This window comes from Siniperca chuatsi, linkage group LG12 (genome assembly GCF_020085105.1).
Source record: "Siniperca chuatsi isolate FFG_IHB_CAS linkage group LG12, ASM2008510v1, whole genome shotgun sequence".
Taxonomy (NCBI): domain Eukaryota; kingdom Metazoa; phylum Chordata; class Actinopteri; order Centrarchiformes; family Sinipercidae; genus Siniperca; species Siniperca chuatsi.
In genome coordinates, this window is record NC_058053.1 from 7971753 (window position 1) to 7989961 (window position 18209).

General features: G+C 39.8%; 1 protein-coding gene across 1 annotated transcript in view; it reads left to right on the forward strand.

Annotated features, from left to right (window-relative positions):
- Positions 1-9538: 9538 nt before the first annotated feature.
- fn1a (fibronectin 1a) overlaps positions 9539-18209 on the forward strand; it is a 34488-nt gene continuing 25817 nt past the window's right edge. Inside the window, exons 1-9 of the mRNA XM_044216862.1 lie at positions 9539-9960; positions 10975-11100; positions 11224-11358; positions 11679-11810; positions 12075-12212; positions 13090-13248; positions 13912-14109; positions 14368-14550; positions 15263-15439. Coding sequence (XP_044072797.1) covers positions 9831-9960; positions 10975-11100; positions 11224-11358; positions 11679-11810; positions 12075-12212; positions 13090-13248; positions 13912-14109; positions 14368-14550; positions 15263-15439 — 1378 coding nt within the window. The 5' untranslated portion in view covers positions 9539-9830. The remainder of the gene's footprint in view (positions 9961-10974; positions 11101-11223; positions 11359-11678; positions 11811-12074; positions 12213-13089; positions 13249-13911; positions 14110-14367; positions 14551-15262; positions 15440-18209) is intronic.

An 18209-nucleotide genomic window follows, 5' to 3' on the forward strand; every position in this document is an offset into this window, starting at 1 on the left:
TATAATACACTATAATACAGGCAAGATAAATTAAGTACCAAGTGGGTATAACTATAAAATTAAAATAAGTGTAAAGTACAAAGTGGATTTAGAGGTTGATAAGTATTTACGGTATAATGATACAATATAATAATATAAGTAATAAGTGACAGTGGATATTGCACAGCAGTAATGGAAGTATGAATAAATATCAATAAATTAAACTAAAAAAAGAGAGTATATTGCACCGGAGTATTAAACAGAGAATATTGCACAATTATTTCAAGTATTGCAGTGATGTTAATGATGCAATGTCCAGTTTAATGACTTAGGATACTTATAGACACTTAGAGGGAGGTGTTAAAGAGTTTGATGGCCACAGGCAGGGATGACTTCCTGTGGCGCTCTGTATGACACACTTGGAAGTTTCCCCTCTATCTGTAATAATTCAACAGAGATCTGAATCACTCATATCTGTGGTGTACTGTAGCTAATGGTTGTGGAGGTGGTTAGGGCCATGTTGCTCTCACATTCTCTTGTGATTTTCCTGCACGTCTCCAAAGCAAATGGCCATGAGTAAGGTCACGCAGCGGGGGGCAGATATCAGAATCTGCAGGGGGTGGCATCCACACCAAAACATTTTTATTTATCAATTTTTTTATTTTTTTTTTGCTTGAACATAGTTAAAAGTATTAAAAAAAAGCAATGTGTTGAAAAAAATTCTACACATTACATATGAATTGGAGTTAAATATGCATATTTAAACACAGAAATCAAGACATACATTGTCTCCGGTGTTCTCATACATGATAATTAACCACTTCTGAGCAACTTCATCTTTAGATGTTTAAAGACTGCTTCTGGAAAACTAACATCTGTGATACTGAGAGACAAATGTTGACGGTAGCTACTAGCGGCTACCGAATGGATGAAGGATAACAGGACAATAATTTAGCCTACTCGGTTGCACAATGATTTATGTTACATTTCAAATGAGGTCTGAGCAGTTATAAATACTGAGATGTTTTTGAAGATATCCAGAACTAATCCAGCTAAGAAAAGTGTGGAGTCTGAACTCCTAATCACTCCATCTTTCCTCAGACTGTGATCTCATCTCCCTGGAGGAGGGGGAGGAAGAGAGGAAAGCAGGGGGAGGGAAACAGAAGGGATGTTGAAAGAGATTAGACATGTATTTGTTTTGTATTTGTTTCCTTTTGTAATACACATTGAATAAATCCTTATTGTACACCAAGTGCACATAGTGTCATTAAAGAATAAAGGTGAATACATGACATACAATACATTAACATATAAACATTTTGGATAAATCGTGTGGGTCCCTACAAAGGTGTAGATATTGCAGAGCTGAAAGTTTGTACCCTTTTTCCCCTCTTCCCCTCCGTCCAAATGGTCTACAGAGGATTCACCATAACGTCATTGTGGGTTCCCCCACCCCGGCAGTTTTACTACCAGGAAGTTGCCTTTGAACTGCAGAGAATGTGGTCAACCAGGAAAGTTCCATGAAAGCAGAAGTTTATGAGTGATTATGAGTGATTTTTTACTTCGAAAATTGATGGACAACTGGTGAGTAATGTAACTAACGTTAGCAAAGTTGTGCGTTAGCAAACTGTTGCAACAGTTGGTGCTGCGAAGCTAACAGATTGAGAGAAGGAGACGGTTTCTCAGATCAATTTGCTCCTTTCACATTTTACTCCGCTACATTTATTTGATAACTTTAGTTACTAGTTACTTTGCAGATTTAGATTATCAATACAAAATATAAAACAACTAATAAATGATGATATATTATTATAGGTTAAGCCACCCAGCAGTATATAACCAAACTATTATTAGCTGCAATATTAATGTATCCATGATTATAATGGAGTGATATAATATACTGTATATGAATCTGAAATGGGCCATTCTGCATAATGAGTTCTTTCAGTTAAGTAAAAGTTTGAATGCTGGACTTTTACTTGTAACATAGTATTTTTACACTGTGGTATTGCTACTTTTGCTTAAAGGTGGGGTATGCGATTCTGGAGAAATCCAATACCATGACAAATACCATGATATAGAGCAAACAATGACACAGCAAGTAATGTAACTAACTAGGTTATGGGTTAGCAAACTGTCCCTACAGTTGCTGCTGCGAAGCTAACAGCCAGAGAGGACGAGACGTTTCCCAGAGGCAGCACAGCAGCTCCAGACAGCGATACTCACAACTCTCCTGCTACTGTAGCGAACATCACAACAACAGCATATCTTGGCAAACTAGAGAGTAAGCTGAATGTCTGTGAAGTCATTTAACGTTACCTGACACATAAATCATGGCTGGAATAGTGTTGTGTGGCTCGGGTCTGAGCCACTTTGTTTGTTTCCCATTTACAGAGCCAGCGCTGTGTACAAACACCAGATTTTTTTTCAGCACACACACTGAACGGACAGCTAGCATACCGTGAGGAGATATTTGCAGAATTTGACAAAAAGACATGTATTGGATTAGAATTGCATATCCCACCTTCACAGAGCCGCTAGCATGGCTGTTAGTCTTGCTTTGACATCCATTTGAGGCTTTTTCGTTGATCAAGTTAATGGAATCTCTTTACCATGACCAATAACCTCCAAAAGACCCATTTTATGTCACAGGTTTATTTTTCAGTTGAGTAGATGAAGACTGTTCAACAACATCTGAAACAATAGAGTTTAGGATACTGATAAGATATGATAAGATAGGACAAGATTGAAATTTTGGCATGAAGAGGGTCAGGCACTGAAAAAGGCTCATAATTCTCAACTGTATTCGGAGGAGCCTTTGGGATGCAGCCCCTTTGTGGACCCATTACAATAGAGTTGGCCTTGAAATGTAGACTAGAAAGAGGCAGCCCCTGAAATGGGACACAGCTACAGATTAACTGTGGTAATGTGCATGGTACTGTACACAAGGTCTCAGTGTACTCTCAGGCATTGTGTGACACTAAACAATGGAATTTTCTTGCAGAAACCTTTTACTTTCCATTTTTTCTACTACAGCAAACACCATAATACTAAATGTGTTTAAAATGAAAGGAATGGACACAAAGGTCGGTACAGAATATAGTTAAATTAAACATGGAGACACGTCAGAACATTAAAGATGCAGTGAGCGGATCAGATAGAGGAGTACAAGACATTTTAAAAATGGAAAATACTGTATGAAAGAAAGGCTTGAAAAGAATAGTGTAATACGAGAAGACCAAGCCAGTGGAGACTACTCCAGGGGTGTTGCAATAATATGTGAGGAATGGCCAATTATTCAGTGCAAGGACACTTCCTGATGCTAAGCCATGGTGCGAAAGAGGGAGAGAGGGTAAGACCAGACAGCACCTAAAGATTTTCAGAATATTTGGAGAAGGCTTAGAAAGAAAATGTTGGATGAAAATGTGCAGCAGCTGTGCTGAGACTTTGCAGCTGTAACCTCTTTCCTCACCCGTGTCCTCATTCTGAATGTGTTGTGTAATGCAATCACAAAGTTACAGTTACAATATGATTTCCACGCATCAGCATAAAAGTTCATTAGCTCTGCCCAGATTTCTCAACTTTCCATTCATTCTCATCATCTCACCTCTTTTTCACTTAATCTCTGAGGGTTATTCATACCTCCCGCAGCCTTAAACTCAAGTTGAAACCTTCAGAATTCCAAATAATTGAATTTCCATTAACTCCTTTCACTTTTTCTTTCAACTTAAACTTTCAGCTTGATAACTTTCTTTCTCTCTTTTCCTGATTTCTTTCATGCACTTTGTCTGTCCTCTTGCTTTTGTTCCTCCTAATTGAACATCTTTCCAAACAGATCTGGATGTATCTTGATCTGTTTCAGTGTCTGCAAATGTTCTGCTAAATCCCAGTTGAGAAATTTACTGGAGACAAAAGCCATAGAAATTCAAATTACATTATTTAATTGCTTTAATACACTGTATATGCTGTACAGCAAAAGGCTTTTACATCCTCTACATAAAGCCACTCACAGTGTAGGTTTTAATGCAGCTCAGTACAGACTCATTGACAAAAAAGCCCTTTTTTGTGTCTGTGACCATCTTTTCCTAGTTTAGGACGTTATTGTCCCTGTCAACAATGTAACCAAGTTGCATACTGGAAATGATTGTCACAATTTTCATTGTGACCATCCTGCGTGATTCGCTTTTAATGGCAAATTACCACTTAAAACCAGTCTTTATAACCATAAGAATGTTTGTATATTTACATGTGAAGCCACAGCGGGCAGTTATCTTGCATAATAACCAGATAATGGCCTTAAACTGAGATTTCCGGCTACATCATCCCTCATCACAGCATAGCAGTAGCTGAAGTGGTTTAGAGATGGTAACCACAGTGAAATGATTTCAGTTTAGGGTAGTCATGTAATGGGGTAAAAAAGATAAAGAATTGTTGTAAATAAATGATTAACTTTTTTTGCGAAAAAGCTACTTTACCATGGTTTTGGGAAAACTTAGAATGTCAAAGTGTGAAATTCTTGTACATGAAAGATTTAAAGAGCACTAAAAGAAGCCACCGCCCAATAGAAATATTAGTGCTTTCAGTTGGTTTCAGTTCAGTGGATGACTGCATTTTAATGTAACATAATTAGCTTACTAGGATTACATCATTATTACAGCATGATTCAAAGACACATATTGTTTGCCTCTCCTCTGCTGTGAGGCCTGAAGTTGATTGTCCCTCTGCGGTGCACACTTTTACAATTTTCTGTTGTCACAAGCTCCAAGTTCGAGTTCAACGCAGAAACATAATGTTGTCAATGCCTCCACGGATAATGAGAAGCGCACTCAAGGTGTGAAATTGCTGTCAGTAGTAAATCAGATGACCTTTTCACCTCCTCACCTTTACATGACATTGCCATCCAACAAACATGTCTAAACGTCTATATAGGTTGTTTGTGCAAGCAGCTTATTACGACCCATGTTTACGTTATTGTAGGATGCGACCTCTAGTGGTTGTGGTAATCATGACAGGAGCAAACCAGGAAGTCAGGTGACGCAGTATAAAGAGGTAAAAACGTGATTTACGTAACGAATGCTTGCAGCCCGTTCTCACCTTACAGCCGTCCTCAACTGCCACTGGTAGGGGGCACTAATTTAGGAAACGCTCCTGTGGGTCGTATTAGAGGGTAAGAACAAACAACCTATGTGGTCGTATGGGTTGGAGGACTTGTTGCTTCTGAGGGTTTAGGGGGAGAAAGAAAGAAAGAAATACCTCAAAGTGAGGCTAACTGTCACAGGAAGATTAGTTGTATACGCAGACAGATAGACAAGCAGATTTCATTTACACTGCAGGCCTGTAACTGAAAACATATGTGGTGCTTCTCTGCTCAGAAGTGGTGTTTCTTCACCTCTTGAGCTGGGTGTATTTGTAAAACATGTACCCTCACAAAAGGTGAATACAACATTTTTGTCAGGACTTCATACTGATGGGAATACAGTTGTTGAGTCTTTGAGTTTTATCACATTTCTATTTCTCTGTTTCAAAAAACTGAAAAAAATAAATCCAAGACAATCTGTCTTACATGTCTGCATGCCAGCCAACAGATAACAAAATGTAACAGATGGGTCCATATACTGTGGCGTATCAAAATAAGTTCACTGTCTACTGGTGTGGAGCAAAAGCTCAATAAATGATGGTGTTAAGACAGATGTCACGGCCAAATGATGCCAACATAAAATCTCTGACGCCTTGAAAATGTGTCCACACTTGGTAGATTTCCTGACACACACAAGATAACCCACATGGCCTTAGTTAGAGAGCCTGCACTCCCTTTTCGCCACGGCTTGATTGACCAGCTGACTGATGATTAATCAGTTTTACTGCTGTAACAGTTAGGCTTGTGACATTGCAGAGGAAATAATGTTTTTCATTTTTTTCAGGAATGGATCACTCTGAAAGCAAATTCCTTTAAAATCAGAATCAGAAATACTTCATTGACCCCCGAGGGGAAACTCTTTTGTTACAGCAGCTCACTTTCACGTCAGTGCAAACAGGAATAGAAGTACTAAGCAAAAAAATATAATACACTATAATACAGGTCAGAAAATAAATGAAGTACCAAGTGGGTATAAGTATAAAATAAGTTGGAAGTACAAAGTGGGTTTACCGGTTGATGATAATAATACGGTATAAAGTAATAGTGCATGAACTGTCAAGTTAAGTGTAGTTTATTAAGATGATTATGAGATGGAGGATATTGCACAGCAGTAATAGAAGTATGAATAAATATCAATATCAATAAATAGGGAATTTTAAACTGAAAAGAGTATATTGCACAGGAGTATTAACACAGAATATTGCATAATTATTATTAAGTATTGCAGAGATGTTAATGATCAATGTCCAGTTTAGTGACTTAGGGTCATATAGACTGACACTTAGAGGGAGGAGTTAAAGAGTTTGATGGCCACAGGCAGGAATGACTTCCTGTGGCACTCTGTGGTGCATTTTGGGGGGATGAGTCTTCCGCTGAAGGTACTCCTTTGTTTGACCAGCACGTCATGGAGTGGGTGGAAGACACGGCATGTAGTTTGGCCAGCATCCTCCTCTCTGACACCACGGCCAGAGAGTCCAGCTCCACCTCCACAATGTCACTGGCCTTACGGATCAGTTTGTTGAGTCTGTTAGCGTCCGCTGCCCTCAACCTGCTGCCCCAGCATGCAACAGCATACAGGATAGCACTGGCCACCACAGACTCATAAAACATCCTCAGCATTGCCCGGCAGATGTTGAAGGACCTCAGCCTCCTCAGAAAATAGAGGCGGTTCTGGCCATTCCTTTACAGAGCTTGAGTGTTCTTAGCCCAGTCCAGTTTATTGTCCATGTGTACTCCCAGGTACTTGTAATCCTCTACAATGTCCACACTGACCCCCTGGATGGAAACCGGGGTCATTGGTGCCTTGGCCCTTCGTAGGTCTACAACCAGCTCCTTAGACTTTGTCGCATTGAGCTGCAGATGGTTCTGCTCACACCATGTGAACCACACATCAAGTGTCAACAGTAATTTGTGTATTATGTTTAGTCTTTTTTTCTCAAAAGGCATCTATTGTTTGAGTTTTTTGTTTATATCTATTATCTATGTAATGTCTGATTCAAATCCAAATAAAAGCCAACCTCCTGCTGCTCATAGCATTTTATTGTCTTCAATACTACTATCTTTTGATTGACAAAAACATAAATCATCATAAGGTTTCCACCTTATGATGATTGTGTGGGGGGTTACCTTTGATGACATGAAATTAGTTTACAGATTTTACTTGAATCTAATTGCTCTGCACGACTAATAGAGTTTGTCTTGAATTCCTAACTTGTTAGCAGTGATCATCCACAAAATGTATCATTTCCTATCTGTTAAACATAAACTACAAAGTATACAGCATATAACATTACATGACCCAGTCTCACATGACCATTCAGTGAAGGGACTTTACTGCAAATTAATGCAAAACCATGAAATGTGAAATAGCTCAAGTGAATAATATTTCAGCCATGCCATGGAGAATAATCCAAAGACTGTATGGAAGTGTCTGCATCATCATTACAGGGGGCATTTATTTTAAGACTTGGCTGATGCATCCATTAATTCCAAGATTTGTTGTTGTCCATGTTTCTGTTTTTGAAAGGAAATTCAGGGACTCACCATGGATGACTGTTTCAACCTCAAAATTGTCTAGAGGTGACATGGCAGGAAGTTTGCACTCATGGAGAGGGAAAACAAATGAGTGAATGAATGATTAGGCAAAATAGCATTACTGTATGTTTCCATTTACAAAGTGGTCACTATTTACAACATTTACCAAAATGCCTAACTGACTTAAAAGGGGCTTTTTAAGAAGAGCTGAACAAAGCACTCAATTCAGTTCAATTCAATGTTTTTCAATTCAATAGGCTTTATTGGCATGACATTTGACATGTGTTGCCAGAGCACAATTACGATTATGATAGACAATGAATGAAAGGAATGAAATTGACAAAATAATTTGAGTATTAGTTAATAGAACAAAATAGACAATGAAATAGATACATGAAATAAAACAATATATATAATATAAGTAATCAGGTTAGTATTAGTTACATTTCAGTGTGATTTTAACAATGCAAGACAAAAACAATGCAAGTGTCTACTGATAAAAGAATAAAATAAAGAGATGTAAATATAAATATGGTAAGGACAAGTATATGTCTATATAAGTCTATATATCCCCTACTGGTTGTCTCTTTTGTTGTGGCAGGAAGTGACATATTTAGCAGCCAACATTGCACATTCTTTCCTTTTCCCTAGAAGAACGGTTAATTTCTCCCTTTCTGCCAGACTTCTGAATTTGGGCAGTCACTAAGGGAAATAAGCAAGGGACAGAAGAAGAGCACTCTTCTTGCTTCTTATATTGTGTTAAAGACTTAAACTGGACAATCAGATTTAAAATGAGCCGATGAGAATGAATCTAGCATGTACAGGACCTGATTACAACTGAGGGGAAAATAGACTTCTTGCCCTACACATTATAGAACTTAGTTTGTATCACAGAGGAATAATTTCCCCTGAACATATAAACACTTTCCAGACATTGAACCTTTAGCCTACTGGAGACTTTCCAGACACTGACACCATCGACCTAATTCCTGCAGATCACCACCCGGACTGTGTAAAACCTATAGAACAATATACTGCATAGCATCAACGCCCTGTGTGTCAGTATCAAGGTTATGCTGCTTAAACAACATGAACCAGTAATAAGGCAACACCTGATGACAGTATCACTTAGCAGTGAAGACACAGACCCCAAGATTTTTGATGGTAGGTATGAATTTGTGAAAAATGGCTTCACTTATAGTGAATGAAACAATTAAACAAAATAATCAATTTTTACTTACACATCTAGTGAATTGTACTGTTTGGGACAGCAGGGGGTGAAGTGTGGCCTTACGGCTGGAAACAGAGAAACAGGCAGCATCTGCCCCGTTGAAAGGACAAAACAAGGACCAGGTATGGCTCTACATGGCCTGTTCTGCATAAATACATTGTTTGTTTCAAGCACAAAACAATCACATAATTCATTTAAATCATCTTTCAAGCACACCTGAGACTCTCCAGACACAATCTGAATAGCTAGACGGTTGTACAAGTGACTAAGGTTTGGTAAATTCTAGGAGGTTTGAGTCGTTCACTGATGGTGGATTTTCTTTTCTGGATGACATTTCTAGAGATAGCAGATGAGAGCGGGGCTGCGCCCCTGTGACCAACAGGGTCCTAAACCCCAAACAGTTAGGGGCTGGGGCCAGGACCTACATCATTTTTAACCGGGTGAGGCAATAAAACTCAGCTAATGGGGCATTGCCTCCGCATCATGATTTCAAATATATTTTGAAGTTTGTTTACCTCAGTGTTGCAGGTTGCATGGAGACAACCATAGCATTTTTGAAACAATCTTTCTGTCTTCCCTCATAGTTAAACAAAACACAGAAAGAATTAGAGTTTATGACCTGGGATTTGCGTTACCAAACTTTGTTTCGTAAAAAGTTTGTCTGCCTCATTTGTAGCCTACGTGCTGCGTGGGTAGTCGGTCTCTTTGTTGGACCTCCCTCCTCCGGCTGAAACTAAGCCATGCCCAGATAAATCACTCCCACAGACTGGTAACCTGCACACTGGGGCCGCAGACTGGAGAGGAGCGGACTGAACGGGAGGTTGGAGCGCGGCATAAAATAAGAGTTGCACTGGAACCGACTTCTCTCCGTCCCCGGTGAAATAAACTTTGCACAAGGAGCACCTGTACCCACATTCTGCAATAACCGGGCGGCTCGCATTAAACAGTATGTCCGGCAGCACCTTAGCCAGGGTGCTGGTTGCGCTCTGTATCGGGAGCGCGGTGAACTGCATTCCCAAAGGGACGCACAGGGGTCGGCGACAAGCGCTGCCGCATCACGTCTCCTCAGCCTCTCAGGGTAAGCTTCCCCCCCAAGTTATTATACAGTGATTTCTTGTAGTAATAAATAGTTCCCTATTCTGGGTCCGGGTGCTACCAGAGGTCACTTAGGGGACCTCGGAGAATTTGAGGGATGACATTACAGTTAATTTCGATCATGTGTTTGACTTTTTTTAGTTGTTGAGGTAGAAAGCAATATACTATGTAGTCATATCTAACAGGACACATCAGATCGTGTCCCTGTAGTTTCAAGTGTGATGTGAATCTGTTTGAGCGTCCTTGAAGTTAATACGATTGGGAACCCCATGGTTCATGCCTTGTGCTTTGGGTTGATAAACGCCACAAAAATGATAATCGGTTGTTAATCTTTGATCTTGGAATCACTGGATTAACTTCAACACCAACAACTTCTCTGATCTCCTCAATCTCATCCGTGTCTGAAAGGAAAGGATCAAAGCTTCTGAGAGGAAAATAAAGAAATGAAAACACTTGGCTTCAATTTTAAACTTGGGGGGGAAAAAAAGAAAAAAAGGTGAAGTCATGAGATGTGAACAAAGAAGATGCCTGGTGGGGGAGAGGGAGAGTAAAAGTGGATATTATTCTCCACTCTGTGCAACTGATTTATTACTCAGCCCTGGGGGCCTTTTGAAGTCAAGTTAACACATCCAGGAGCAATTTCACAGACATGGGTGAAGACTTATCCCACAATAGAATGTTTATTGCAATGTAGGGTTTGCCTATTTTGGTATAAAAAGCTTTTGTCTTTTAACCAGTAATGCTGGTGTTTTTAAGCTATGGTCAGGGCTAGACCATTTTCCAGTGGCTGCATTTGTCTTTCCACTTTGAAAAAGGACATGGTGAGCAGGTACAGTGTTCATGGGTGTGTTGGGGTGGAGTGTGTCTTTTTTTCTCCCTCACATTTTCCCTATACCGTATGTGTTTTGGTGTAGGAGCAAAGGGAGGGGGTGCTTTTTATTTGACCTCCTGCTGCCTGATTAGAGCTTGTACCAAAGTCTTTTTTTTCTTCTGTCAGATGGTTGTAGAGAGAATGGCCACTTCTATGGCATTAATGACCAGTGGGAACGGCCGTATTTGGGCAGCACTCTGGTCTGTACCTGCCTTGGAGTCGCTGACATCAAGTGTAAAAGCAAACCTCAAGGTTAGTTTGTGTGTATTGATCTCATTTTGCACATCTTTTGCATCATTTCCCACATCAGTCCATCTTCATTTCTCTCTTCCTTTTAATAAAACACATATTTTCCATTGTTTTTTCCCTGTATAGAGGAAAGGTGCTATGATAAGAACAACCAGCAGTACTACACTGTGGGAGAAACCTATGAGAGACCCAAGGACGGCATGATCTGGGACTGTACCTGTATCGGGTCTGGGAGGGCCAAGATCAGCTGCACCATTGCCAGTAAGTCTGTGTTTTTGTGTGTGTTGCCTGCTCTACAAGGAGCTGCCCTGCTGCCATTAACTGTTTAATTAACTAACCCCAGACCACGCAGCTCATGTGTTCTGTGTATATCCTGGTTTCCCAGAGTGATGCCAGTAAACTGGTTAATCTCCATATTCTTCACAGCTGATTAGCAACTGGTGCTGTGCAACTGGGTGGTTAGATAATAATTGAAATATCTTGAGTTTGTGTTTCTTTTGTTTCTTTTCCTTTGCTTTGCAAACACACACATGCATATTAATCTCTCTCTAAAATCATCCCTTTTCCTTCTCTCGCCCCAGATCGCTGTCATGAGGGTGGGGCTTCATATAAGATAGGTGACACCTGGAGGAGACCCCATGAAACAGGAGGCTACATGTTGGAGTGTGTCTGTCTGGGTAACGGCAAGGGAGAGTGGACCTGCAAACCCATCGGTGAGTCATTCAGACAGCCACTGACTAACAGATGACTGTACTTACCTGGAAGGAAAACTGGCTGGATTGTTTGCTAGTTTGCATAAAAGTTTGGGATGATGGACTATCATTATTATGTATTATTCACTCTCTGTTTTACAGTCAGTTAATGAATAAACATTATTTTTAGGGTATGTTTTCTGAGTGTTTTGTACACAAGCTTTGATTAGTGAATTTATTATTTTTTTAATTGATGAAGTAGTTCATGAGTGTTGTTTCCTGCAGCTGAGCGTTGCTATGACAACACTGTGGGAGCATCCTACGTTGTTGGGGAGACATGGGAGAAGCCGTACCAGGGATGGATGGTGGTGGATTGCACATGTCTGGGAGAGGGAAGTGGACGCATTACATGCACCTCCAGAAGTAAGAAACCCTTCTTTTTTTATCCCCATTTTTTCTATATTTCCGTTTTTGTTTTTCCATTAATCTTGTCACTGTACTTAATCTGTATGGGACAGAACACCATCAATTCGAATAATACAACTTCCAGAGAATTCATTTGAAGGGCTAGCTTTGAAAAATCCATGTGATGTGACTTTCTTGTCACATTCATTTGTATTCAAGATTTCGCTTTTATGTGTATCTTCTATCTGCACAAATGTAACTCTACTTGTACAAAAACAGACAGGGAAAACTTGGTCATTAAGAGCCACACAAGCAGAAAATTAAATTAATTGCTGCTGAAACGCTGCTGTTTTTGAACAAGTCACATTTGTCGATACACATATCAGCTTTATTCTCATCGAATGCCGCACAGATGGCCTCTATATCCTTACTGGCGGAACTAAAGGCAAAGTGTAGCTTGCGATTTGTCAGAGGATTTTATCAGGCTGTGGAGGAAATCTTAACCAGTTGTGTTTCCAAGTAGAACCATTACCTGCATCCTTAATGATGCTGGCTGATGTAACAGATGAAAATTAATGTTATTCCCTGTTGGCTTGTTGTCACATGTAAGACTTCAGGGTGGCCTTAGACATCTTTGTAGTGGATGTCATCAATAAATTGTTACCATGCATGTGTTCAACAAGTTATCAACAGAGTCGCAAAGCACAAACATGGAAACAGCTGGTGGCCAGGTGGAATCATTCCCCACAGAATCACTGCAGATTTTTATGCACGCACATTAACATAAAGGTTTTACCATTATTCCCACCTAAAAGTTTGTACCAAAAGGGCCACATTGCTATCTCGCAGCTTTCATCTATTTCTAATTAATTCCTCTCATTCCATTCTCGCCTAGATCGCTGTAACGACCAGGATACTCTGATCTCCTACCGTATTGGAGATACCTGGACCAAGACAAATGCCCAAGGCCACTCGCTCCAGTGTCTGTGCACAGGGAACGGCCGAGGGGAGTGGAAGTGTGAGCGACATGCTTCACTTCACACCACTGGCCTGGGTGAGAAATGATAATATCCCTGCCTCTTTTTTCCCCCCTCCGTCCTGCTCTCTGTGTGGAGCGAAGAATGTGTTCCAGAGACAGATGCTGTTAGCAGGGAGTGATAAGAAGTGCTAAGTGTCCCAAGTGCTGAAGTGAGAAAGACGTGTCTTGTAACTCGTGATCATGACCTCATGAGAAAGAGAGACGGGGAACAGGGAAATGAAGAGGGAGAAGTGAAACACGGGGAAGTTAGTGGGTGAAATGTGCTTGAAGTGGTTTGAAGTGATTATTGGGTGTGAGACAGAAACATATGCTCGGTGTGACACAGGGACAGTAAAAAAAAAACCAAATGGAAAGCTTCTTTTTTGTAAATGGGACACGATCGTTGATGACCTGGTGCAGTCCTCTTGCAGCCCAAATAAAAGCCAGACTTTATTTTAATGCGTATGTTATACAGTATAACACACATAACTACATGTTGTTTCAGCTGAAGTCATGCATAGAGCTGTACTCCAGTGACAGTTGTTCAAAGATGTTTATCCTTGTGTTTTAATTAAAAGCAACCCTCTGTGTTGTTTTAGCTACATCATCACTTAATAAGTAATTTTTAATTTGGGAAGTTTTTATGTGGCTCTTTGATGTTGTTGCTGCCACTGAGCTGAATCCAACGTTACATTTTAGGCACTGGCTCTCGTGTGATCACTAACATCCAGCCTGCAGTCTACCAGCCTGCCACTGTGCCTGAGCTTCCCCAGGAGGGACTGTGTCGGACAGATGCAGGACTGGCGTACTTCATCGGCCAGCGCTGGATTAAGAACCAGGGAAGCAAACAGATGATCTGTACCTGTCTTGGCAATGGAGTCAGCTGTGAAGAGTGGGGTAAGAGATGTTCTTTTGTCTTTACAAATTCACAGCATCCCAGTGCAAAGTAATCACATGCACAATCGTATACAACAGTGGCCATAATTTATAATAATAATTTTGGTACATGGAATACAACAAAGTCACCCGTAGAGCTGTATGATTAGGCTGAGGAACAATGAACACACAACCCAACATGTGAATGCAGCTGTGAGCTCTTTTCATATATGTGTAGTCATATTTACTGCATTCGTGTGTGTTCCTGTCTTCACACAGATGGACCAGCTCCAGTGTACGGTGGCAACTCCGGAGGTCAGCCCTGTGTGTTCCCCTTTGTCTACAAGGGAAAGACCTACCACTCTTGTACCTCTGATGGACGCAGTGATGGACAGCTCTGGTGTTCCACCTCCTCTGACTTTGAGACAGATGAGAAATATTCTTTCTGTACAGAGAAGAATGGTGAGCAGATATGTTGAATATTATTAAAGGCAGGAAATGTGTAAGAATTTTGAAGAGAAATGGGTAGTTGACAAGGGGTGAACAATTGTTTTTATATTAAAACCTTGATTTGGAAGCGTGCCGGAAAATTAACTCAGCTGTAGCTAATTAATATTACTTCTGTGAAGCTCTTGGCTGTTGGGTGGATAATATGCTCTACACGTACTGGTGTCCAGACCAGAGTCTTTCTCTAGGAAAAACAATCTAGCTAATCCCCTCATGTAATTTGCAGATACGTAACGCTAGCTAGCATCTATCATGGGAAAAAAAGGCAGCTAACCTAGCATGGTAATGTTAGTTGCATGTAAATAACAGACAGCTGGCCAACACTGCATGGTAGCTGAATCTCCCATTTAAACTTTTAAACACATGACATAACTGTTTTAAGGATAACACCTTAAAAGCCCTGAATTAAGACCTAGTATTTTCTAAATAAAAACTGTCCAAGTTTACTGGCTAGTCTGACTGACTAGTTTAAAACAAAACCCAGGCACTACCTCAATCAACTACACCATATCTGAAGTTTGGGATTATGCTTGATACATACGTATCTTGTTTAATACTATGTATGTTTACTATTTAAAAAAAAAAAAAAAAAGGAGTTGTATTGGGATTTGGATATTGATAACTCATAGTGAAACCAATTTATATGGTTATGTTTTTCTTTTAACAGTAATGGTGGCAACACGAGGCGGTAATTCTAACGGTGCTCTGTGCCAGTTCCCCTTCCTCTATAATGGCCGAAACTACACTGACTGTACTGCAGAGGGACGTAGAGATGGCATGAAGTGGTGTGGCACCACAACAGACTATGATGCAGAACAGCGTTTTGGGTTCTGTCCCATGGCTGGTAAGTTTGCGTGTGTGTGTGTGTGTGTGTGTGTGTGTGTGTGTGTGTGTGTGATGGACAGAGAGGGAAGGGAGGGGACAGACTGGAGGTGTTGGTTATTGGAGGTTGTGTGGTACTGAAAGCAGTTTTAGGCCACACTATTTAAAATTTTTAAATGTCATTCAAATGTTCATTTGAAAGAAAACAGGACTTTAAACCTTGTTTTTTTCACACATAAGTTTCAAAATGTTTGTTTGCAAGACAGTAAAGTTTCTGGATAATGAGACACCTGAGATCATATAATAACCGAATGTCACCGTTGTTGAAATGTTTCATTTTCCAAGTCCACACTACAACATGAGACAGATGTTTTAAGATCTATTTAATATAGTTTTAACAAAACTGGACATTTTCAAAGGTTAAAAATGCCAACTTAATGTGGCTAGATGGCCAAAATAAAAATATCTGCATTACTGTGGACAACCTGGCGAACTGGCCAACTGCGGATCAGCTCAGCAGTTTGCTAGCCATGGGGGCCACTAATGTGATTAGCACAGCTAATTGCAATGTCCCTCCCAGTCTTAAGTAAAATGTATCTCCACTCAGTCTGAATCAAGGAGTTAACATGGCCTTTGTATTAAGCACATTCTTTGACGATGAAAAGATTTGATGGGTAACCTTATTTCATTTACATAAAAGCTATTATCAGAGTGATGTTAAAAAGGAGTCAGGGCTGATGGCACAGACAAAATCTAATTTACAGTTCTTACAGCTTTTATTTATAGAATAGCCAAATTGACATTGAGGTCCCTGTTGCCTTGAAAGAAATGTGTTGTTGTGTTGTATAGGTGTCAATTAGGTCTCCATGGGTAACAAAAGAGGCTGAAGCCAGTGAAACACTAGGGGGTTGTTGACACTGCACTAACGTCTGTGAAGAAGTAATGAAATGGTAATGATGGTACCAACATGCGGTTAAAAAAAGAGGACTTCTTTAGATATCAGAGCTAATTTGTGTTGATGTTTAAATAAGCCTAATAGTCAAATTTATAAACCACATAATTATGTTGGGTAGCAAGTTAGGCAGTAAGTCAAAATTTGTAGTAGATCCCAAAGCCATTTAATACAAACACAGCTGAGAGGTCACAACAAATGTGAGTCTGTGGTATTGCTGTGCATGTCTTCAAAGGGGGATCCAAACTAGCTAATGCCTTTAAACATAATTGTAGCTGAAAGTGAGGTTTATCCCAGGCACTGCTTGAATTAAGTGTGTACATGACATTAAAGTAGACTTCAGATAGAAGATCAAATAGTCTGTTTGGCAGCAGGCTGTAAAATGTGGATTGTACACAGTGGAAACATCTTATCTGAGATAAAGTAGTCTTAGAAGAAAAAAATGAGCACTTGATTTATTTTATCTCATAAGAACTTATCTTTTGTAGTTTTTTGCAGCGTGGCAAGACAGATAGGCGATCCTTTAAGTTCAAAAAATAAACTTGTTTAAGTCTGCTCTGAAGTCATGGGATTCTGCTGTGTGCAGATGTTTTGAGTTGACACATGCACATGTAGACATCCTATAGAATAGTAATCCTTGTGCTTTTTTATGATGAACTTAACAAGTAAATGGCGAGTAATGGGATAATGGATTGTACTTGTTTTTTAATTTTTACACCTTTTTTTTCAAAGCTATAATTTTCTTTAGAATTTGTTTATATATCTACTTTAGTCCTGGGACACCCTGTTGTTAAAAACACCCTGTTGAGATTTAAAGAGAGAAAAGACAGCGTTCATGCCCTTTAGCCAATGTCAGAGCAGGTTGTCTGTGTTAAACTTAGTCTAGCAGTCAAAGCAGCAGGGTGTCTTTGAAATGGACATTAATGACTTCACAGGGATTGTCAAAACAAACATAGTACTTGAGATGTTAATGGTGGTGTTTAAGGGACAGTAATAGTCTGGAGCCCCTTCTCTTCCACCTGTGGCAGTCTTCTGGAAAGATTGCTGGATAGGCTAATCTGGTGTCTGCCATGTGTTCTTGGGATGGTAGGTCAGTGGTCTCCAGCTGGGGTTCACCTGGGGCTCACCTCCAGGGTGCACCTCCATTATGCAAACTGCACCATTTACATTATTAGATCCACTGTTTTCTCTGTAACTCAGCAACCCTCAAACAATTATATGTATATCAGTCCCTCTTCAAAATCAGGGGTAAAGTCACCAAGAAAACTCTTCCTCAAATTCAGCCCAATATGTCGGCACCAGATCTTTGGTTTTTCCTCTGCATCTCAGTTAAAGTCTCCTAACATACTATCGGGTAGTATCTGTTTTGCCTGGAGGAAATTGTAGCTCTGTTGGATGCAATGTCCAAACAGCTGTGCAGTAATTAAAGAGAAATTTTACTATGAAACAGAACTCACATATGTTTTGCTCATAATATTGGGCTGTAATGCTATAACACATGAACAATGCAGTTAACATTTCAGAGAAAACCTGGATTTTAATCACTGACTAAGGCTTGATGAATATTAACTCACTGTAATGTTACTTAATTGCATTCATATTAAATGTATCATGCATCTTTTTAATAATGATTTTAGACCAGAAATGCATCATCATCTGTGATAAAAAGAGTTTTTTTAATGATTACTAAATTATATAAAATCATAAGGATTACATGTAGTTTACCAGCCCCTGTTCTTATCATTCAAATGCTTAAATTCACTTGAGCCCCAGGCCTTGCCACTGCATATCTCAAACCACCGCCCAGGTACTTGAATATTCTATACCATGTCCTAAAAAT